Source organism: Oncorhynchus gorbuscha, linkage group LG22, assembly GCF_021184085.1.
Source record: "Oncorhynchus gorbuscha isolate QuinsamMale2020 ecotype Even-year linkage group LG22, OgorEven_v1.0, whole genome shotgun sequence".
Lineage (NCBI taxonomy): Eukaryota > Metazoa > Chordata > Actinopteri > Salmoniformes > Salmonidae > Oncorhynchus > Oncorhynchus gorbuscha.
In genome coordinates this window covers 32,579,416-32,603,912 of record NC_060194.1, presented here as the reverse complement: position 1 = coordinate 32,603,912, position 24,497 = coordinate 32,579,416, and the positions used below count along the sequence as shown (strand labels likewise).

Below are 24,497 nucleotides of genomic sequence, written 5' to 3'. Positions count from 1 at the left end.
TAAATCAACCCTATGGATAATCACATTTTAGAACGACATGATTTTCAAGTTTTTCAGTTATTTAAGAGTGTTAATACAATACAATTTAGTTAAAAAATGTAAGCTCTTACAAACTGAGCCACACAGGACTGCTTACATCAGACTTACTGTATGATATGACTCGTCAGACTCCAGAATAGACAATACTGTGTCTTGGTCCCCAGGGTGACAGCTTACACTGCCAAGGTGTTTGCAATGGTGTATATGTTTGGGGACGTGGAGGATATTAGAGTGTGTAAACCTTTGAAGTTCCTTGTAAAAAAACAGAACTCTGCAGGAATTTTTCAAGAAGACGCTCCAATCAATAGTTGGAGGCTCACAGTAAAGTTGTTTATCTCATTTATACTTTTTGTCCACTATTATAAATATAAAACATAAAATCATGTCAAGCAAACATGTTTGGTAAATCCTTTTGAAATGTACTATTTGTCCTGTAGACTTTTGTATGTTTCAGGTTATGTAAGCACAAGTTTTAGCACTAATATTGTACTATGTTCAAAGCTATAATTTCCTTGACTAAAATCTGTTCTTCCATCTCCACTCAGGGCGGGACATATACGGAAGGAGATGTGGCAACAACTGCTTTTGTTTTGATAGCCATGCAAGAGACCCTCGGGATCTGTAAGGATGTATACACGGTAAACTAGGATAAATAACTTTAAGGGGATGCATTGTTGATGGTTTGAGTAGCCTACTTTTGACTTAGTGAAAATTAGTATTGATCACTACATTTGTAAGTCTGTGTGATGGTCTGACGAAAAATTAGATCAGTTTTTTTTCTGCAGTAGACAATTGGGGCTATGCTGTAATAGTTTGGTATACGGTAGCGTCAGTGAAGACTAGTGTGCTGCTCAGTAATGTGGACCTCTATTCTGCGATGAATATGGAATTCTGGTTATTGTTACAGATTTAAGAGGTCAAACTATTAACAAATGATTCGTTATTAATTATTAGTCTCATTACGGTGTCATTCTTCTTCTGTGTGTGTGTGTTTCTCATAGGAGCTAGATGGAGCCATGAAGAAAGCCTCCGATTACTTATTTAATGCACTTCCTGCTCAATCCAGTCCCTACTCTGTAGCCATATCTTCCTATGCCCTGGCACTGACTAAAAAACCTGAATGGAAAGAGAAAATCTTAAAAGAATTAGATCGAACAAGCACAGGTAATATTTTCAGTGCTAATGTTAGTGTTTCTTTCATCCATTGTTTCCCCCAGTTATCTCTTAAAGCCATTTTACTGTGTTCTCTCAAATACACTGAGTCTACAAAACATTAGGAATACATGTGTAGGCCGTCATTGTAAATAAGAATTTGTTCTTAACAGACTTGCCTCGTTAAATAAAGGTAAAAAATAAATAATAATAATAATTCCATGACATAGACTGACCAGGTGAATGATATGATCGCTGTCGTGGAAATTTCCTCTATTTACCAAATCATGGGAGCAAACCACACACACACGTCAGAGTTAGTTATAAAAGTCCATCTTTAATTATATGAGCTCTTATCACAATCCTGTGACTCTCAGATTAATTCAAGGTCTCCCCAGTGAATTCTCTGAGAGCCTCCTTACAATGCAACTGAGTTCCTTTAATAGCACCCATAGACACCCATAGTCAGACAGCATAGACATAATTCATCGTTCAGCTTTGTCTCCTTTCCCAAAACCCCAGAACCATAAACCAATCCTCCAAATCAACAGGCATATATCAAATTGTCATTTAGATACAACCACTCTAAATACAAACTCCTGGACAAACTCACGGATAGGAGAGTGACCCTACAGGTCAACAAAGAGGGAGCATAGAATGATTCCAGACACTGCAAACCCTCCTTTCCCCACTGGGAAAGTTAGGGAGTATAAGATATGTTTACACATGATGACACTTTGACCTCTCCTCTCTCATGTGGCCCATGCAACTTAGTCCTGACATAGAACAGATAACTGCCAATGGCCCCCACTATAGTACAACAAAATACATTCTTATGAGAAGTAACTTACACACATTTGATGAATATTAAACATCTTACAAATGTTACCAACATATTCTGATAATTCCACAACATCCCTTATTGATGTCACTTGTTAAATCCATTTCAATCATTGTAGATGAAGGTTAAAGAAGGATTTGTAAGCCTTGAGGCAATTAAGACATGGATTGTGTGTGTGGGCCATTCAGAGAGTGAATGACCATGACAAAAGATTTAAGTGCCCCTGAACAGGGTGTGGTAGTGGGTGCCACGAACATTGGTTTGAGTGTCTAGAATTGCAACGCTGCTGGATTTTTCAGGCTCAACCGTTTCCTGTGTGTATCAAGAATGGTCCATCACCCAAAGTACATTCAGCCAACATGACACAACTGTGGGAAGCATTGGAGTCAACATGGGCCCGCATCACTGTGGAATGCTTTCGTCCACGCCACGTTGAATTGAAACTGTTCTGAGGGTCAAACAGGGTGCAGCTCAATATTAGGAATATTAGTCTTATTAGTCTTGTCTGTAATGCCTTTTAATCTTATTAGTCTTGTCTGTTAGTCTTTTTAGTCTTGTCTGTAATGCCTTTTAATCTTATTGGTCTTGTCTGTAATGCCTTTTAATCTTATTAGTCTTGTCTGTTAGTCTTATTAGTCTTGTCTGAAATGCCTGTTAGTCTTTTTAGTCTTGTCTGTAATGCCTTTTAATCTTATTAGTCTTGTCTGTAATGTCTTTTAGTCTTGTCTGTTATGTGTCTGACCCCGGTAAGACTAGCTGGCGTCAGCTATTTATTTTTTATTTAACCTTTATTTACCTAGGCAAGTCAGTTAAGAACAAATTCTTATTTACAATGATGGCCTACACCGGCCAAACCCGGACAACGCTGGGCCAATTGTGCACCTCCCTATGGGACTCCCAATCACGGCCGGTTGTGATACAGCCTGGATTCGAACCAGGGTGTCTGTGGTGACGCCTCTAGCACTGAGAGGCAGTGCCTTAGACTGCTACGCCACTCAGGAGCCCAATAATGGGGATCCTTAAACATCAAATTCTTATTTCTTTGATATTAAATCTCTCTCTGTTAGTAATTTTTCTGTACCTATCAGACTTTCACCCTGTACCTGTCTCTTTCCATCTTTCCTCAGGGGGCTCTCATTGGGGTGGAAATGATGATAAAGGGGTGGAGGCAACAGGGTATGCACTTTCAGCACTCGTGACACTGGGTGAGCTTAAGAGATCAGAGGCTGTGAGTAACTGGCTGGTGGCCAAGAGTCAAGCAAATGGCCAATTTGGGAACACACAGGTAACAACACAATATAGACAGAAAATGGTACTACTCATGGAAGTAAACACAGTCTGTCATTTCAATGGTTTATGCTCTTGTCTCCCTCCCCCTCATCCCCACCCCACTCCCTTCTATCCCCTCTACTTGCTTCGTGTTTCTCTCTCCAGTGCACCATAGTGGTGTTCCAGGCCCTTTCTCTGTTCCTAAAACAGAAGCCTGCCCCACCGGGTAATGACATAAGAGTAAGCCTGTCTGTCAACAGCCCTGAACGCACGGGCAAAAGCAGCTCTATCAAATGGAATTTAGACCAGAGATCCAGGTTTATGTCACGATCTGAAAGGGTGAGTTACATTGGACTAGCAAACCAATTTGAACAACACAGGCAAATATGGTGTAGTGGCTTTTGCATTCTAGTGGCTTTATTTTATATGCACTTGATTACTGCAGATACCACAGCTGATGGATTTCACTTTCGAAGCAACGGGGTCAGGGAGAGCAAAATTAAAGGTGTGTGGATCATTCCAGCTGTATTTGGATATTTGTGCACAATAAATATTTCAGTTAATGTAGTATACTCGATGTGTTTGAATATTCTTCCCATACTCATGATAAAATGATATCTTTGACATACTGTAAGAATTCTGATACTGTCATCATTGTGCTCTTTTCAGGTCCTGACAACATACTACGCCATGCTTGTGAAAGAGCAGTCAGTTTGCAAAGGATTTAACATGAGCCATTCAATAGAAAAGAATAGTATGTTCCTGTTTTTCTGAAGAATAGCTTTACTCAACCCCTTTTGTCCAAGTGTCTTTATGTTATCACTGTTATTTGATCACACCATATTTTAATTACAACCATTTTTTTGCCAGTACACTTTGGATGTAACTGCTCTGTTTGTTGCAGATGACGCACAGGCTCCAGACGGTGTTGTCGGTGTCTACAAGCTGACCATATGTGTTAGGTGAGAACTAAGGGAAGTTACAGTATACTGTACGTACACGTGGATGATATAATCCTGTTATGTTAGCAGACAGTAGAGAGGAAAACTACATAATTACACATGTATCTGCAGCTATATACAACATATAGATTGAGAACACACATTTGAGGATCTCAGAATTTCCCTTGTTGTTCCCTTGTGCATATGCTTACAGTATGTATTGTGGTAGAAGTTTTGGAAGTGACTGATGGGTATCGAAGTACTATATGTAAATGTATTTACAGTAGTGTTGGTGGTGTGGAAGATCTGAATTAACATATTAAATATGTATCTCTCTCTCTAAATGTAGGCCTCTTGAAGGGACCTCCAACAAGATGGCCATTCTGGATGTATCTCTTCCTTCAGGTTTTGTGCCTGACTATACAAGTCTTAATGAGGTACAGTCATCAAAACAAAGTAGCAGTATGTAGAAAGTATCATTTTCATGTTTAGTATCTACACTATACACAACAAAAGGATATACTCGTTCACTAATTGATCATGGAACTCTGAGCTACAGAACATTCCATATGTTTCTGTGTTTGTAGTTGTTGTCTCGCAGGGACAAGTTGATTAACTTCTACCAACTGGACAAGGAGCTTTCTGATAAAGGATCTCTCATTATTCACATATACGATGTAAGTAATTTGGAAACCTATTGAGAACACTGGCAAAGGTAGGGAGTAAGGGGCATTCTAAGTCAGATAAAAAAAACTCAAACTATTCCTTATTTTTAAACAACCTGCGTTAGAACTACAACAACTAAGAAGGCACCATAGAGCATTATGGATGTAAAAATGTGATGTAGTGGCTTGCAAATTGGAAGGTACAGGTTACTTGACCAGGAAAAGCACTGGGCCCTAAGGTAAGACAAGTTTTTCCTGACCTTGTGAACTGATCAGTCAAACTTTGTGTCATAACCATAGCCTATACACTGAGTGTACAAAACATTATGAACACCTGCTCTTTCCATGACAGCCTGACCAGGTGAATCCAGGTGAAAGCTATGATCCCTTATTGGTCACTTGTTAAATCCACTTCAATCAGTGTAGATGAAGGGGAGGAGACAGGTTAAAGAAGGATTTTTAAGCCTCGAGACAATATTAGGAAGGTGTTCTTAATGTTTTGTACAGTGAGTGTATGCCTTTTTTTCCATTCTCTTCAGCTATCTCCTAGTCCTAATTCTGATTACTGCGTACCAGTGACTCTGTATCAAGAATTTACTGTGCGCCTTCTACAGCCTTCTTCAATTAGGGTGTATTCCTATTACCAATCAGGTAAGATCCTTTCAATGTACGGGTTGTCCTTGGTTCGGCCCACCATTGATTTGGGAGTTCAACACAACTGTTTCAAAAAATGCTCTCAATTTCTATTTGAAGTTCTTGTGTCCAACCACTTATGTATCTTTATATTCCCATTTTTTTTTTAAACACTAAGTGGACTGTGTGCCCGCCCCACCAGTCAAAAACCTGGCATGTGCGGCTACTTTCCACCGCACTGATAGAGGACTTTTGAATCCCCTGGAATTTATGTAAAAAATCTTTATTTACAACATTGTGTCAACATTTGAGTCTGATGTCAAATTTAGACTGTACAATAATTAAAGGTGCACTGTGCAGAAATCGCTCTGACATTCCTAGGTTGCTTAAAATTCTAATAGTTTGCCTAATTTCTGTTTATGTGACAAAATATGGAAGTATGTAAGTATCATTGTACCATCTAAACCTCTGTGAAATATATTTTCCATAACCAAAAATATTGTTTTTTCAACTGTTTAAAGCTAGTGTAAAAAACAAATTTGGTTGGGTCGCCCAAAAAAGTTACATATTGTAACGTCAATAAAACGCTTTCACTTATAGTCGTACAGCCCAGCAACAGCTATGGAACCCGAACAATATTGACGGAATGATATTCCTCTGTGTTTCAGAAAAGAGCTGCACCAGATTCTACAGCCCCTTTAAGAGTAGCACAGACGAGGACATTATCTGCAGCAACAATGGATGTGCGTGCATTGACAGTAAGATGCTTATTTCATACCACCGCTGTATATTGGTGGATATTTCAGGGATCTACTGTAAGATAACTATTGAGTGGCCATTGTTTAGCTATACAACTGTACAAAAAAAAATTAGCAACGTAATTATTTACATTTATTTTATTTAACCTTTATTTAAGTAGGAAAGTCAGTTAAGAACAAATTCTTATTTACAATGACGGCCTACCCCGGCCAAATCCTAACTCAGATGTTGCTGGGCCAATTGTGTGCTGCCCTATGGGACTCCCAATCATGGCCGGTTGTAATACAGCCTGGAATTGAACCAGGGTGTGTTGTGACGCCTTTAGCACTGAGATGTAGTGCCTTAGACCGCTGCGCTACTCGGGAGCCCAAATCATTACTACTAACAATTTTTTTGCAGCCATTCCTTATTTTTATAGTTTCATAAATTTCACGGTGGTGATTATTTTGCTTTTGTAGTATGCACATGTACTATCTTTTCACTTCATATTTAGCATCTCTGCCTAAGCTTGACTTTTATGTTGCCTGCTTGCCAGTTCTCTTAAGCATTAGGAAACTCTATTGTTTTGTCGCCCCAAGATTGTTTCCATCCTTAATTTTATCTGACAGAAAATTGTCCATCCGTGAAGAAGGCCGAGTCGTTAACAGCTTCTGACCGTGAAGAGGAAGCCTGCGTTGGGACTAACCCTGGTAAAACAGCACTCACATTTCTCTGACTTCCAATAAACCCTTCTGACACATACTACAACCATAGTCGCGGGAAGTAGAAGTGCTGAGGGTGCTGCAGCACTCAGAATCATTTATAGGAAGAAAACAATAATATTTACAGTGGGGCAAAAAAGTATTTAGTCAGCCACCAATTGTGAAGGTTTCGCCATTTAAAAAGATGAGAGAGGCCTGTAATTTTCATCATAGGTGCACTTCAACTATAACAGACAAAATGAGAGAGAAAAAATCCAGAAAATCACATTGTATGATTGATTTTTAATGAATTTATTTGCAAATTATGGTGGATATAAGTATTTGGTCAATAACAAAAGTTTATCTCAATACTTTGTTATATACTCTTTGTTGGCAATGACAGAGGTCAAACGTTTTTCTCATTTTGTCTGTCATAGTTGAAGTGTACCTATGATGAAAATTACAGGCCTCTCTCATCTTTTTAAGTGGGAGAACTTGCACAATTGGTGGCTGACTAAATACTTTTTGCCCCACTGTATATGCAGTGTCTTGCGAAAGTATTCGGCCCCCTTGAACTTTGCGACCTTTTCCCACATTTTAGGCTTCAAACATAAAGATATAAAACTGTATTTTTTTGTGAAGAATCAACAACAAGTGGGACACAATCATGAAGTGGAACGACATTTATTGGATAATAATTTTGCACGCCCAATTTTTCAGTTTTTGATTTGTTAAAAAGGTTTGAAATATCCAATAAATGCCGTTCCATTTCATGATTGTGTCCCACTTGTTGTTGATTCTTCACAAAAAAATACAGTTTTATATCTTTATGTTTGAAGCCTGAAATGTGGCAAAAGGTTGCAAAGTTCAAGGGGGCCGAATACTTTCGCAAGGCACTGTATATATATGTATATATATATTGTACAGAAGTAGTGCACTAGGTCTTTACTAGTCTTGTATGAGTGGACCTAAATATCCGTCAGCAGCACAGGTAGTGTCACGCCCTGGCCATAGAGAGGCTTTTATTCTATATTTTGGTTAGGCCAGGGTGTGACTAGGGTGGGCATTCTAGTTTCGTTATTTCTATGTTTTCTATTTCTTTGTTTTTGGCCAAGTATGATTCCCAGTTAGAGGCAGCTGTCTATTGTTGTCTCTGATTGGGAATCATATTTAGGCAGCCTTTTTCCCACCTGTGTTTGGTGGGTAGTTGTTTTCTGTGTAGTTTATTGCATCTTACAGAATTGTTTCAGGATTTTCCACTTTGTTATTTAGTTCAAGTGTTTTGGTTAATAAAGAATCATGAACACTTCCCACGCGGCCATGACTATACCTACAATAGAATAGGGATAGCCACAGATGTATGTTTACCAAAACATATTTGGTCAAACCCACTTATTTTCACTCTGTTTTCCGTCTGCAGTTTACAACATTCAAGTAAAACATATACAAGAGGATGAGAACACCCTGATCAAATATAAAATGGAGATTCAAAAGGCCTATAAACTTGGTAAATACTACAGTTTTTCCCAAAATCATTATTTGTGTCGCCTCGAGAGAATAAAAAAGTAAAGAGAGAGTGACAGAGGAATCATGTAATGGATATTGCTTATGCTGTCTTACAGGGAATGATTTACAAGTGGATGTTAAAACGGAGAGAGATTTCTACGCCCACCGCATGTGCCAGACGTCTCTTGGTTTGAAGAAGGATAAATTGTATTTATTCATAGGCAACCCAAAAGACATAATACTGGGTGATAATGACAGGTTAGGATCACAATTAATCTGTTTGATTTGTTTCTTACATTACATGCCACATTTCATTTTGAAATAATGATTTTTTGATTAAACCATTTCTGTTGTTTTTAAGTTATTCTTATGTCCTGTCGGGAAACACATGGCTGGAAGAATTTGAATCTGGGGGAGAACAGGCGACTTTCCTGAATAAGCTTGAGACGTCTGGCTGCAGCACTTGAACACAGTGGTCCAGTTTGCTGGTTCATCCCACATCTGTGCATGTAGATGACCCACACAGTTAACATAACTAACTTTGAGACATGATGTTTATCCTATATTGCAAAATAAATGAAAATTAAACTGAAATATGCTATGAATTTTATGAATAATGACTAAATGATGTATACATTTAACATAGAACAATAACTAACAGAATTCTACCCTGTCACTGTATGATTGTATGACATTTATTAGAATCATAAATCTAAATCTGATGTGTGTAGTTCTAGTCAGAATTAGAACTAGGACTTTTTGTTCCTATTTAGTATGTAAGCAGGGTGCAAGTGTGAAACAAATGATAAGAGGAGCTATCGACAGACAAGCTGTACTACTGTGTTCCTTACAGGACATTCTGTCCCCACCCAGGGAGGGGAGAGACCTTGGGCTTGTAGTAGATTGTATAACAGGTGGCAGACCATGTATGAGTAGGAGAAGACTTATGAACTATGTTGTCATTGTTTCTGAGAGGAGGAGGGACATTTATGACGAAATGTGAGGTATATAGACCAATGTACAGGAAATTCTAAACTGCTGACTATGGTAGACTGGCCTCTGACTGTTTAATTTTAATAAAATCCTTACAAATTCTTAGTAACAGAGTTGTTTAATTGAAGTTCTGTTTATGAACATTGAGAACAAGATTCTCATAACAAATATCACATTATTATAACAAACATATGTCCTTGTTTTACTTGATCACAATTTAAGACATGGTCAGTAGGCTACAAATTAATTACCATTTAGAAAATGTACAGGAAATGATAGGCAGAGCTCTCGTAAATAAACCTGCTGACTATGGTAGACTGTTTCATTTTAATAAGAACCTGACAAATTCTTAGTAACAGAGTATGTTAATTGAAGTTCAGTTTCTGAACATTGAGAACAAAATTCTCATTACAATTGGTCCTTTGAGAGCCGGAACCCAATACCTGTCCCTGCCGTCCAAAGGTACCACGCCGAAATACACGGGCGGGTCATTGACCCGTAAATTAAAGACCTGTCCCCTGACATTGGGGTTCCATTAAGGTCGGCAGAGACGGTGACGGGATCCAACCTACATTGCTTTTTCCCAGTCTATAAGACAGGTCAGTAAATCTTTATTTACCAATTTGGGGGGGAGTGATTTAATGTATCTTTGATTTGATGTGCTAAACGGCTTAGAATTCATCAATAATGGGTGCTTAATTATTCTAAACAGATTCACTAGGTTTCTACTTTGTAGTTTAACCAAAATCGATAGTAAGGAAGGCAGGTCCGAAAAGACCTGAGGTAACGTGCACTACCACAAATAACGGAAGGAAGCGATATTAAATAGGTGTTGTTAGATAGGACGGTCGTTTTGTACAAATGGGATAACTTATGGTTAATTGGCATGCGGTAAATTGGCCATACACCCAATTCAAAAGACATACCTAAATAAAGTCCTAATACCTAAATAGTCTATCTGTATATGGGAAGTAGTCTGAGACTATGAAAAGTAGCGATAGATATATTAAAACAGGTGTGGATATAAACTAGGCTTGGTGAGAAAGGAAGGTAATTCTATGTGAACAGGATAACTTAACCTATTCAATACTGAAATAAAGTCCAAAAAAAGGAGGAGAGGGAAGCCGAATATAGCAGAGTGAGATACGAGATATTAAAAGTCCTATGACACAACAGATAGTTGTACAGGTGAGACCTAATGTCCGATCGACAGTCAACTCTATAGATAAAGTTTCCAGAAAGGAGAAACACACATCAAACATCACATAGGTTAAAACGATACACAACTATAGTAATTGGATAACGGTTTACAGCACATACAAAGGAATAGATACACCTAGATTGTGAGCATAAGCATAGTAACTGCAAGGTTGACTAACAATGGGTTGTAAATCCTCAAAGGAGGTTCCGGAATTAACAGGAGATGAGTGGTATATGCAACGAAAGGATTAAATAAACGTCTATTTCAGTTTAAAGTGGAGGAAGAAGTATGAATTTGACGGACGTTTAAATAAAGAAAAACTGGAATCAATTATTAAATAAATAAATAGGGTTTGTGAGGACAAGGTAGAGAAGCAAGGACAGAAGGGCTCGACATGTGCTCGTATGTGGTTAGCGGAGGCAAGGAAGAGCGCAGAGAGAGAAAAGAAAAAAGAAGTAAAAAAGCAGGAAGATGTAAGTTGCCAGCAACAGAGAGCAATAACTCCCACAGCTTCTTTGGAGGTCCCTCATAAGGCTAAATTATATCCCACCCGGATAGACCAGGCGTGGAGAGAGAATCCTGATGATGAAACCGTGGTGGTGCGGAGACAGCAGCCAGTGCTTCCGGTCCCACCACCCCCATATGGGGAACCCCCTGGGGCCGAGGGAGGGGTAGAGCAAGAGGAGGAAAGGATAGGGTTAGCTGCCCTAGGGAAAGTCAGGAAAGATATAACATAACTAGGACAGCATTTAGCAAACTTGAAAAAAGTGTATTGAGACAGTCAAAAGAAAGGTGTAGATAGTCAACGGAAACAGCAGGTCGTGGGTTAAATACCGGGCTGTCTGAATCCCGGAAAAGAAGGCAAGCATAGAGAAAGGGTGAGAGAAGGTTACAAGATAAGGGGACATACAGAGAAAACGAGAGAGCGAGAGTAAGGAGAATCCTCGCTGGGGAAAGCTTGGACCTTTAAATTAGGGCCATTTTCTGGGAATTGTCTCGGTGCCGTAGTTTGTGACAACAGACAATTATAATAATAGGGTTGTTTGCGGGGAGGCTCCGTCATTCCAATAGTGATGGTGGTCGAGGGGTGGAACTCTTGCCTACAACGTGAGAGACTCGGGTTCCTATCTCAGTCTAGGCACCGATAGACTAAAATTAATTCTGATTATAACTCAAATATTGACATGTTTTGCCGGGAGAGATACGGTTGTTAGGGTTTGTGAAAGATATAAACTGAACGTTTTAATAGCTTGTTTAGGTTCAATTGAAAGACTCATCCATTCTAAATAATAGCGAGTCGATCTCAGTGGAATACGTTGTCTTGCCTAAATGGTCCGCTGGAATAACTATTGGGAATGGAGTCGTATTTAAAATGCCGAATCATAGAAGAGACAGTTACCTACATCTAATGAATTATAAATAATAACAGAGAGATAATTACGATCGAGTTGAGCCCATTGAAATGTTTTTAATCTTATGGATTGACTGACATACGTTATAAATTTACATTTTGGAGTAGAGAAAGTTGGAAAGTTTGATTTCACTCTTACGATAGAATTAAAGCAGTACTCAGTTTGAGTAGGGGGTATATTTTTGCCTAGAGGCAGGAATAAGAGAGTTGGTTGCAGTGTTGCCTACTAATTTTCAGGGTAAATTGCTGGAGGCAGGTTGATTTATTGCTAAATGACGTTGTGATATCATTGCGTGATAACGTAAAACTGAGTCATTACGTAGAATACACAATAGCGTTACTCAAATTGATTTGACAGTTGTTCAGGTACAGACTCCCACTCTTTGTTGTACTTCTGGCAGTACAATTTTGATTGAGAGATGTTGATTGATGTTGTAAGTTCTGTTCAAGATCAAACATTTGCGACCAACTATATTCATTGGGTTTGGCTTGACAGAGAATGGTTACATGATGGCCATGACGGAACGCCTCGGGGAGAATTGGACATAAAGAGAATGAAAGGGGCGCTCCTACATGATAATGTTAGACAAGGATAATTTACTAATCTTGCTTAAGTCATTGTTTAGAAATGCGGCAATAGTGATACAGGGGTGGAGCCATGTATCAAAGGGGGGATAAGATAAGACGCTTGGGGCCTATTGGATAATAAACTAATTTAAAAAAAAATGTTGTAATAGATAAGCTAAAATATTAGGTCAATATATTATCTCTAGAGTTGGGTTACTAGGATCTATTTCTTTAAATAATGGATGACATTCTAGCTAATCAGATAGAACAAATGAGAAGACTGTTTGTTAACCAAACCTGTATGTCCAAGATTTTATGCTCTACAGGTGAATTACAGGAGAAGGTGATTCACTCAATCCAGTCCCTGAGGAGAATAGACGGGAAACAGCCCTGTTGGGAGGGGCCATACCAAGTATTCCTGGGGCATATCACACATTGCAGGAGGGTAAGACACAGACACTGTCTAACAATCACAGAATTAGGAGAAGAACCGAAACCAATAGGGTTCGAGGGTTACCTCTCTAACGAAGATTCCCTAACCCCGTCCTATCTTCCCTGTGTGCGTTCATAGAAGTGAAAGTATGGGCTGGCCTCTAGCTGAGGATATGTTCTCCGGGAAAGGGTGGGGCTTTACAGGAGTGCTGATTAGTTTGAGCTGTCTTATTGTGGGAGCAATATTCCTAAATACACCATGACCCATCCCGAGAATGCAGAAGGTGGTAACTTGACCCATAATTTAGACGATGAGGATTTTGTATTAACCAAGCATAAGAGATCACTTGATCTGGATAAACAGGAAGTGAGCGTGGAGATTGGGAAGGATGTCTCAGTGGAGTTCTATGTAGACCAGATGGGGTCTCTGACTCCTTGGCAGTCTAGGACGATGAGCCATTATGGAAGATATCTGTGCAGGTCCCCACGTAGTTCATGGAAGCAGGTCATAGCCCACAGAGAGAGAGAGGGCGATAGGAATCCGCTTGCCCAGTATGGAAGGAGGTGGAGTATAGTGAAGGTGAGGGTTTTTGACTGCAATCCGGAGCGAGAGAAGTATTGCATAAAGGTATGAATTACCATTAAGAACATAAAGAAGGAGGATCTAGGGTTATGGTATGTTGGGTTTGATCAGGTTTCGGTTGATACCCTAGTGCCATTCCAGGAAGAAGAGGCTAGGGCAGGTGATAGCTCTATGGTCAGACAGAATAGAATTCAAGCAGAGCCCCTGACAAAACAGATACTGACAGCAGAGTCGTCCAGAGCCAAGGGCCGGTGCGGATAGTGCAGACGAGAAATCTTAAGGAAGTGATTGAGGCGGAAACGGATTATGGGGATTCTAACCTATGATTAGAATGGTTTCAGTATACAGCCAGATCAGTAGCGAAATAAGAATGTTATGCCTGCCCACAGCAAAACCTCAGTTGACAACCATTCCCTTTCCATTTGATGGAATTGATGCACCCAGGGGAATGGCCTGTATGGTAAAGCTGTTCATGAGGGCAGGGAAGCCGGACAATGGCAGTTGCATTGAGCTGCATTATCTGTATCCCCATGTGCCCATTACATTCAGTCTTCCCCCTTTCACAGTTACAGGAGGACATTATTATTGTATGGCTCGCTACATAACACTCATGGGAAAGACATAGGGGAAGTGAGTACATGCAATAGGACAGAGAATGTTACAACTGATGAGACTACGAGAGATCTGACAGGCTGGTTGAGCTCTGGGGATTTCAGTAAGATAAAGAGGCCAAGGGCTGACATCTGGTGGTTGTGTGGGGGAATGCACCCTCATCCAACACCATGACATAATGTTGGCAAGACGGGAAATAAGAAGCTCTCCATCTGGGTCTTTTGACGATAGAGTATATATTGATAATATTGGGGTCCCATCTGGGGTGCCAGACAAGTTTAAAGCAAGAAATCAGATCTTAGCAGGACTAGAGTCAAGCATTTTCTGGTGGTCCACTCTCAATAAGAATGTGGATTGGATCAATGATATCTATTATAATCAACAGCGCTTCATCAATTATACTAGAGATGCAATAGATAGCATGGCAGAATAGAATAGCATTAAATATGTTATTAGCTGAGAAGGGAGGGGTCTGTGTGATATTTGGAACAATGTGCTGTACCTGCATCCCGAATTACACAGCTCCAGACGGATCAGTGACCAAGGCCCTGGCAGAGAACTCTGGGGTAGATAATTCTCTAACAAATTGGGTTGACAGTATGTTTGGAAAATGGAAAAATGTAATGATCGCTGTGTTGTGGGCAACCTTCACCTGTGTGACTGTAAGTTTTGTGCGGATGTTGCGTGAGAGGTCTCATTTCCAGGACTCTGGAGAAATTGATGACGCAACAGATGATGAGATACGGACCGATTCCAAGCTCTGACCAGTGGAATGATGAATACATGACCCCAGATCTAGTAGATGGACCCGGCTCCTTCACTTAGCCTGTGTTACATGAGACCGTTTTAATGTTTAGGATTCTTCTTGTGTTGATGTTTAGACTGTTTTTTGATGAAGATTATAATGAAAATCCTGATAAGAACAGTTATGATTCTGATGTAGGCCTAGAACAGTCATTGTAAATACATATATTGGTCTTTGTGTGGTTGATTTTGGATACAATAGATATTTCTAATAAAAGCAGATGTGTGATTGTGTGTATAATATTTAGTCATAGGGTGGATTGTTATGAATTTGATGAATAATGACTAAATGATGTAAACATTTAACGTAGAACTATATCTCACAGAAATCTACCCTGTCACTGTATGATTGTATGAAATGTATTAGAATCATAAATCTGATGTGTGTAGTTCTAGTCAGAATTACAACTAGGACTTTTTGTGCCCTTTTAGTATGCAAGCAGGGTGCAAGTGTGAAACAAATGATGAGAGGAGCTATCGACAGACAAGCTGTACTACTGTGTTCCTTACAGGACATTCTGTCCCCACCCAGGGAGGGGAGAGACCTTGGGCTTGTAGTAGATTGTATAATAGGTGGCAGACCATGTATGAGTAGGAGAAGACTTGTGAACTATATTGTCATTGTTTCTGAAAGGAGGAGGGACATTTATGATGAAATGTGAGGTATATAGACAAATGTACAGGAAATTCTAAACTGCTGACTATGGTAGACTGCCTCTGACTGTTTCATTTTAATAAAAACCTTAAATATTCTTAGTAACAGACAGAGTTGTTTAATTGAAGTTCAGTTTATGAACATTGAGAACAAGATTCTCATAACAAATATCACATTATCATAACAAACATATGTCCTTGTTTTACTTGATCACAATTTATGACATGGTCAGTAGGCTACAAATTAATTACCATTTAGAAAAGGAGAAGTCATGTGTCATACACCAGTTAATACATTTGCACTGTGGGCGTCTATCAATATACTGTGTGCAGTTCACAACCTTTTTCAGAATTTTCAACTGCATGAATGGCGAAAGGGCGTGCCAGCAAGGCAAGTTATTCTGCATTCACGTGCTAGTCAGAACTAGGAAACTGTAGTTTTGCACATTCCACATTCAAGCAGATATCATGTCGGAAAATTCAGAGTTTCCTGGTTCCAACTAGCAAGTGAACGCGTCATAACTCCAGGTAACTCTGGTCCTGGAGAATGGCAGGACCAGCAAAACTTTTGAGGAACTGAGGACCCATGTCAAATCTTTTCAGTCTCCTGAGGGGGAATAGGTTTTATTGTGCCCTCTTCATGAGTGTCTTGGTGTGCTTGGACCATGTTAGTCTGTTGGTGATGTGGATGCCAAGGAACTTGAATCTCTCAACCTGCTCCACTACAGCCCCGTGTATGAGAATGGGGGCATGCTCGGTCCTCCTTTTCCTGTAGGCCACAATCATCTCCTTTGTCTTGATCACGTTGAGGGAGAGGTTGTTGTCCTTGCACCACACGGACAGGTCTCTGACCTACTCCCTATAGGCTGTCTCATTGTTGTCAGTGATCAGGCCTACCACTGTTGTGTCATCAGCAAACCTAATGATGGTGTTGGAATCATGCCTGGCCGTGCAATCATGAGTGAACAGGGAGTACAAGAGGGGGCTGAGCACGCACCCCTGAGGGGACCCCGTGTTGAGGATCAGCATGGCGGATGTGTTGTTACTACCTACCCTTACCACCTGGGGGCGGCCCGTCAGGAAGTCCAGGATCCAGTGGCAGAGGGAGGTGTTTAGTCCCAGGGTCCTTAGCTTAGTGATGAGCATTTGAGGGCACTATGGTGTTGAACGCTGAGCTGTAGTCAATTAATAGCATTCTCACATAGGTGTTCCTTTTGTCCAAGTGGGAAAGGGCAGTGTGGAGTGTAATAGAGTTTGCATCATCTGTGGATCTGTTGGTGCGATATGCCAATTGGAGTTGGTCTAGGGTTTCTGGGATAATGGTGTTGATGTGAGGCATGACCAGCCTTTCAACGCATTTCATGGCTACAGACGTGAGTGCTACGGGTCGGTAGTCATTTAGGCAGGTTTCCTTAGTGTTCTTGGCCACAGGGACTATGGTGGTCTGCTTCAAATATGTTGGTATTACAGACTCAGACAGGGAGAGGTTGAAAAAGTGATAGGAATTTTATGAATAATGACTAAACAATATCTACATTTAAATAGAACTGTAACTAATTGAACTCTACCCGGTTTTACAATATCTGATTAATATATCTGATTAATAATGTTAATTCATGAACAAGGAGTAATTAAACATAATAAACACCATTCCAACTTAGTTGGAGAGGTATGTGTGGTGTGTTTGAAGTAAGCAAAGAGGCTCATTAACCTCTGAACCCACTCAGCTATAACTCTGTGGCAATTAAATAAGACAGCGAGAGCCTCCCTAGGTTTTCGTTATCTGGAACTGTCTGCTGAATAGTGATAGATAATGGTGAGACTTCAGAAGTTAATCTTGATGTGTTGTGTGTGTCAGGAGTGGGCTAGTGGGTTGGAATAAACTTTTGAACCTGCTTTGTTTTGGTCGAGAGGAGGAGATTCATTCTATAACCAATGAGGTCATATTTTGGATATAAACTGTTGTTCGTGGTTCAATCTGAGCGCGCTCCGAGAATAAATACTATTATCTCATTTTAATAAGACTGGTCCCTGTCTATTTTATGCAAATAAGAATCTTACAAATTCTTAGAAACAGACAGAATGATTTTAATTAATGAACACATATAGGAATTATTGAATTCCATTGACAATTGGTCCTTTGAGCGGATTTCTAAACCTGTAGTACGCCGAAAACCGTGCACCGGCAGGTCTGGACCCATTATTTAAAGACCTGGCGTCTGAATTGAGGTTCAAAGAACAGGCCGGTATATATATATATCTAAGGTCGACAGAGACGGTGACGGATTCTCATGAACATTGCTTTTCCCAGTCTGCAAGACGACGGTAAATATTATTTATTTTCGAATTTGGGGGCAATGATGTAAGTTGTCTTTGATTTGATGTTCTAAAAATGTTTAGGATTGAGAGTAACAAACTATATCCTTCTCTAGTATACCAAGCATACAGAGGTAATCCTGTTGATTAAATAGTGGTGGTGAGAATACGGCTGGAGGAGCTACGCGCACAACCACCACCCACATATGTGGAGCCTGCTGGAGCCAACGGAGGGATAATAGAGGTAGAGAAAGTTAGGGTAAGTGAAAATTAAAAGAGAAAATGTTTCAATTGCAATAATTTAGGACATCTCGCCCGGAGTGTAAAACTCCCTGCAAACATTGTGACAGGTTAGGACATAATCACGATATTGTGATTTAACTAAGGGGAAGGTCAGGCGCGACAATCGGGAGAAAAAGCGAGAGTCAGAAACAACGACAGCGAGATTAATTGGAATACTCGCTGAGGAAAAGCTTGGGCTTTTAAATTAGGGCTATTTTTGTTGTCTCGGTGCCGGAGTTACGAATACAGATACATGTAAAGTGGGTTTATGTGCGGAGAGTTTTTAGTTATTCACGTAGCTTTGGTGGTTCAGTGGAAGAATACTCGCCTGCAACAGGAGAGGCCTGGGTTTGGTTCCCGGTAAATGCTTTGATTGTAATTCAACTATTTGTATGTTTTGCCTAGAAAGATATGGTCGCTAGTGTTTGTAGAAGATATCAATTTAACTTTTTTAATAGATTCTAGAGCCACATAACTCAAGTGTTTACGTTAAGAACTGACTGATCTACACAGGGTTGGATGCAGTCATTTTCACATTTGCAGGTTATGTACATCAAAACGCCTTTTGGGTGAATTTAACAACTTCTGGTTGCTCCAGGAAGCTTAGAATCAACACAGGTAGACCTCATAGTGGCTTGATGGATTGTCATGGAAGACAGGTTCATAAGACATTCATAACCCACATAGGCTTCAGGTTGAATTTAGGGGTGCAGGCAATGTATTCCTATTGGGAGAGAAGTCATTGAAAACGGTTTGATGTAAACAACTTCTTTTAACTGTTAATGGTTAATGCCACATGGTCAAGGTTAGGGTTGCACAGATTGAGAGGACCTCAGAAATGTTCCCGAGGTCTCATTGTGCTTCTAACCCTAACTGTTCTCCCGCTGTCACCCAAGGCACCTGCAATTTAGGGCCAAGCTTCATTATGAGCTCAGACCGAGCAAGCAACGGTCAAGCGGGGCATCTCGTTGAACTCGGCACAGCCTAGAGATTATGGTAATGCCATTGCAGGCTCTGCATGTCTTTAAGCACCGCACTTTGTCACTCCATCCTTGCTGTGTGTGTGTGAGAGAGCTTTTCTTTGACATCTGTTGGGAGAAATGACTCACTTTGAAATTAATAATATAAAATATTGTTTGATTTTATTTACATTTTAAAAGCAATATGTAAACATGTAATGTCATGAAATGTGAGATGCGTGTGTCTGCCGCCCCACCCCAACCCACATGAAATAGCCTATTTGAGGCTGTTGAGGGGAGGGCAGGCCCACAACAATGGCCAAAGTGAAATGGAGACAGTAGGTACAGATGGTCTGTCATAATATAATAGAGACAGTAGATCTAGCTGAAATGTCATGATATAAAAGAGATAGTAGATCTAGCAGGTCATAATAATAGATTCAACCTTATGTTCCCTGTACTTTCTCTCTATATATATATATCTGTTTATTATACCTGTTGATGAAGGGCTCATATGTGAAACTATTCTAGCTGAACATTTTCTTTCACAGTGACACTGACTCCGAATGGGGGCCTTATCCGGTGTCCTGTGTGAATTTAAGTATGCTCTCTCTAATTCTCTCTTTCTCTCGGAGGAGGACCTGAGCCCTAGGACCATGCATCAGGACTACCTGGCATGATGACTCCTTGCTGTCCCCAGTCCACCTGGCTTTGCCGCTGCTCCAGTTTCAACTGTTCTGCCTGCGGCTATGGAAACCTAAACTGTTCATTTTTACTCTTGAGGTGCTGTCCTGTTGCACCCTCTACAACCACTGTGATCTCCACCCGGCACAGCCAGAAGAGGACTGGCCACCCCTCATAGCCTGGTTCCTCTCTAGGTTTCTTCCTAGGTTTTTGCCTTTCTAGGGAGTTTTTCCTAGCCACTGTGCCTCTACACCTGCATTGCTTGCTGTTTGGGGGTTTTAGGCTGGGGCTATATACATAGATTTGATTTGATAGAGGACTGAGGGTCTTCCAAATATTGAAAGTGTGTAAATAGTTACCCATGTTATTTTGTAAATGTATATGTAGATATTTTTTTCTTCATAGATTTTTTAATCAATAATTTGTAAAAATCCCATTTTTTCCCCATTTTTTTCTCCATTTTTTTTGGGGGGGGGTGTGTTAGAATACCATTTTGGTATTTTGTATATAGTTATTTGTTTCAAAATGTATACCTTCACCAATTTGGCCACTTGGGTACATTTGGGCTACTTGTATGGGACACCTGGGTGACTTCATGATAAATGTCATGTAGCCCCCTCATTTTGGAAGTTATCATTCTGAAATTTTGCACAAGTACTGTTGCCCTCTTATATTTTTCACTGAAATTGTCCCCATCATCTGATCTGAATGTTTGTTTTATCTTGTTAATTTGAACCTCTTAGAGCTCCCCCCTACTGTGTGCAATTTCCACCTGAAGAATAATATAATAATAATATATGCCATTTAGCAGACGCTTTTATCCAAAGCGACTTACAATCATGTGTGCATACATTCGACAGCCTGTAGCTCAGGCACAGAACCAAGGATGCATATTCTTGGTACCATTTGAAAGAAAACACTCTGAAGTTTGTGTACATGTGAATTGAATGTAGGAGAATATAACACAATAGATCTGGTTTAGATAAAACAATGAAAAAAACATACTTTTTTTATTTTTATATCATCTTTAAGGGCAGTTAAATTTCAAATGTTTCACCCAGACGGAGATAATCCAATATGTAGTTATATTATATTATAATTTATAGTTACATCGTTAGGGTAAGATAACCAAAAGTGGACACACTCTAATCAGTTTCTAGAGCTCAATTTCCCAGATTTTGTAGATTATTTTAATAGTGCATAAAAACTTCATCTTTATCAAATTATCCATTTAAGATACCAACTCAAAACCTATGTACGTCTACCAATGGGTGGTTTAAATTGTATCTAATCATTCTCAGCATTACTTTATCAAATCTCTAGTAATTGATTTTACACACATACAATTCATCATAATTTAAAATAATTCACAGAATCCATATAAAACTTAAGAAATCTTAGGTACTCACACAGAACTTTAAGGATCACCCACACAGGATTGGTCAGATGTTCACACAGACCTGGTCAGACGTCCACACAGAACATCAGCACATAAAAACGTTTGCCCACACAGAGTCAACCCTACCCCGCTCACACAGAACGGTCCGACAACTATTACCTAGTGATGCCATAACAATATACTCACACAGAGTAACCCAGAGCATACCTGGCTAGCACATTTAAAATAATTGAAATTCACCACCTCCGAGGGTCACTTAGACAATCACACAGACGCACAGAATGAGGTCGTTCTTCCAATAGGGCTTCACCAAGTGCCGTGTTTCACCTAGAATACACAGTCCCCTGGCCCATCACCCCGACAGACCTCACCAAATCCCCACTGTGATCAATTCAGTGTCAGGAGGGCTCTTGGTCACTGGCAACCGGACAGTGCAGAGTATCTTTTGAGTCCACAAAACCCCCAGATTACTCTCCTCTGACTCGGCCCTGCTTACGCCGCCAAGGTGCCTTCCTTACAAAGGAATTCGTGCTCAGAGTATATGTAACAGGCATAATTTAAAAACTCGACTTCAGATCTGTGTGTGGTTCGTTCACCTATTTCTTTAAAAAAAACTCAGTTCGAGATGTGGTATCCACTCGGATCGCTTCCTCTTAGATCAAAGGTTGGTCCATCTGCTTCGTTCCCGAAGTGTGGTTTCCCTGAGATCCCAAGTTTAGGGGATCCCTCGTGCACGATTTATTTACCTAGATCGTCAGGAATGGTCACAGAGTGAAGATTCACATCCCCTCCTCGTCGCCAAATGTCGTGGAAATTTTTTTCCACACACAAGTCAGAGTTAGTTAACACAAAGTCCATCTTTAGTTATATGAGCTCTATCACAACCCTGTGACTCTCAGATCAATTCAGTGTCTATCAATGAATTCTCTGAGAGAGTCCCTCACACATTGTTACTGAGATCCTTTATAGCAAAGACACACATATCCAGACAACATAGGCATAATTTATCGTTCAGCTTTGTCTCCTAAACTATGTTATTTTCTCAAACTCAGAACCATAAACCAATCCTCCATATCAACAGGCATATATCAAATCCATCCTATCTTGACAAGATCACAGAGACACACTGACTGGCACACAGACATTGTGGAGCCAAGAGATACACACTTGACCTCTCCCCTCTCTCTGGCCCAAGCAACTTAGTCTTGACATAGAATAGATACTGGAACCCCGCCACAGTATTATACAAAAATAATATTCTGATGAGAAGTAACTTACAAACATATGATGAATATAAAACATCTTACCTATGTTACCAACCAATTCTGATTATTCCCCAACAACTCGCTTACCGAATCAGCGTATTCGTCAATGTTGTTGTTTGACGCAATACGAAACATATCCCAGTCCACGTGATGGAAGCAGTCTTGGAGCGTGGAATCAGATTGGTCGGACCAGCGTTGAACAGACCTCAGCGCGGGAGCTTCTTGTTTTAGCTTCTGTCTGTAGGCAGGGAGCAACAAAATGGAGTCGTGGTCAGCTTTTCCGAAAGGAGGGCGGGGGAGGGCCTTATATGCGTTGCGGAAGTTAGAATAGCAATGATCCAAGGTTTTACCAGCCCTGGTTGCGCAATCGATATGTTGATACAATTTAGGGAATCTTGTTTTCAGATTAGCCTTGTTAAAATCCCAAGCTACAATGAATGCAGCCTCAGGATATGTGGATTCCAGTTTGCAAAGAGTCAAATAAAGTTAGTTCAGAGCCATCGATGTGTCTGCTTGAGGGGGAATATATACGGCTGTGATTATAATCGAAGAGAATTCCCTTGGTAGATAATGCGGTCGACATTTGATTGTGAGGAATTCTAAATCAGATGAACAGAAGGACTTGAGTTCTGCAGAGGGAAGATGTGTGTTGAGGAAGAATGGTGCCAAGTACAAACCATATTCTGCTGTCTCTGATGGCTCAGAAAGTGAACCTGACAATAGTGAGGATGAATTACCTGTGGTGGCAGGTTTTCGTCGAAGACCTCAGAATCCGAGCCTTGCCCTGATGGTCATGCAAAGGATGATTCGGGCCTAGTGGGAGTGACATCTAGCATGTTTTTGGGTCCACATAGCCTGTTTAGTTGTTGACATGCAAATAGGCATATATATTCCCATGCTGTGCCATAGTCTAAGTTCTCCTCTTTTCATTACAGAACCACAATTAGTATCAGAGAGAGAGAGAGAGTGGTGTTGTGTGTGTGTGTAACAGTATAACTTTAGACCGTCCCCTCGCCCATACCCGGGCGCGAACCAGGGACCCTCTGCATACATCAACAACAGTCACCCACGCGGCCCTTGCAGAGCAAGGTGAACTACTACTTCAAGGTCTCAGAGCAAGTGACGTCACTGATTGAAACGCTATTTAGCGCGCACTGCTAACTAAGCTAGCCGTTTCACATCCGTTACACTCACCCCCCTTTTGACATCCTCCTTTTCCGCAGCAACCAGTGATCCGGGTCACGGCACCAATGTAACAGTATAACTTTAGACCGTCCCCTCGCCCATACCCGGGCGCAAACCAGGGACCCTCTGTACACATCAACAACAGTCACCCACGAAGCATCGTTACCCATCGCTCCACAAAAGCCGCGGCCCTTGCAGAGCAAGGGGAACTACTACTTCAATGTCTCAGAGCAAGTGACGTCACTGATTGAAACGCTATTTAGCGCACACTGCTAACTAAGCTAGCCGTTTCACATCTGTTACATGTGGATCTTCATTAAATCCTTGAACTGGAACAACTGCTTTCTCGTGTTCTGAACGGGCACCTGGTGGTGGTTGCTACCGGCCTAAATTTTTTTATTGATCCTTCGAATTCATAAACAACCCATATTTTACACTGTCCTTTTGAGTTGTGAAGCAGTCTTTACCTGATAAAGTCATGTTAGGATATGTCAGTTATCCAGGGAGAGCATTTGTGCCGAACCCACTAAGATTTTCAGATGCCTAGTTTATGGTCATGTTGCAGAAGTGTGTTGGAGGGAGATTCCGAGATGTGAGATGTGTGCAGGAGGGCATGGGACAAAGGAATGTGTAGTATCGGTGGAAAAACTGTGCGTCCATTGTGT

General features: G+C 40.5%; 1 protein-coding gene and 1 long non-coding RNA gene across 2 annotated transcripts in view; both read left to right on the top strand.

Annotated features, from left to right (window-relative positions):
• Positions 1–9,583, top strand: part of LOC124009958 (complement C3-like) — a 61,399-nt gene extending 51,816 nt beyond the window's left edge. The window contains exons 25-40 of the mRNA XM_046322225.1: positions 204–360; positions 585–677; positions 1,041–1,203; positions 3,160–3,317; positions 3,467–3,640; positions 3,747–3,806; positions 3,971–4,055; positions 4,206–4,263; positions 4,592–4,679; positions 4,830–4,919; positions 5,447–5,558; positions 6,209–6,298; positions 6,908–6,988; positions 8,400–8,486; positions 8,602–8,743; positions 8,847–9,583. Coding sequence (XP_046178181.1) covers positions 204–360; positions 585–677; positions 1,041–1,203; positions 3,160–3,317; positions 3,467–3,640; positions 3,747–3,806; positions 3,971–4,055; positions 4,206–4,263; positions 4,592–4,679; positions 4,830–4,919; positions 5,447–5,558; positions 6,209–6,298; positions 6,908–6,988; positions 8,400–8,486; positions 8,602–8,743; positions 8,847–8,952 — 1,744 coding nt within the window. The 3' untranslated portion in view covers positions 8,953–9,583. The remainder of the gene's footprint in view (positions 1–203; positions 361–584; positions 678–1,040; positions 1,204–3,159; positions 3,318–3,466; positions 3,641–3,746; positions 3,807–3,970; positions 4,056–4,205; positions 4,264–4,591; positions 4,680–4,829; positions 4,920–5,446; positions 5,559–6,208; positions 6,299–6,907; positions 6,989–8,399; positions 8,487–8,601; positions 8,744–8,846) is intronic.
• An 8,124-nt stretch (positions 9,584–17,707) lies between these two features.
• LOC124009270 lies at positions 17,708–19,402 on the top strand. Its single transcript, XR_006834265.1, has 3 exons — positions 17,708–18,067; positions 18,175–18,317; positions 19,237–19,402. It is a non-coding gene; the product is annotated as an uncharacterized LOC124009270 (long non-coding RNA).
• Positions 19,403–24,497: the final 5,095 nt, after the last annotated feature.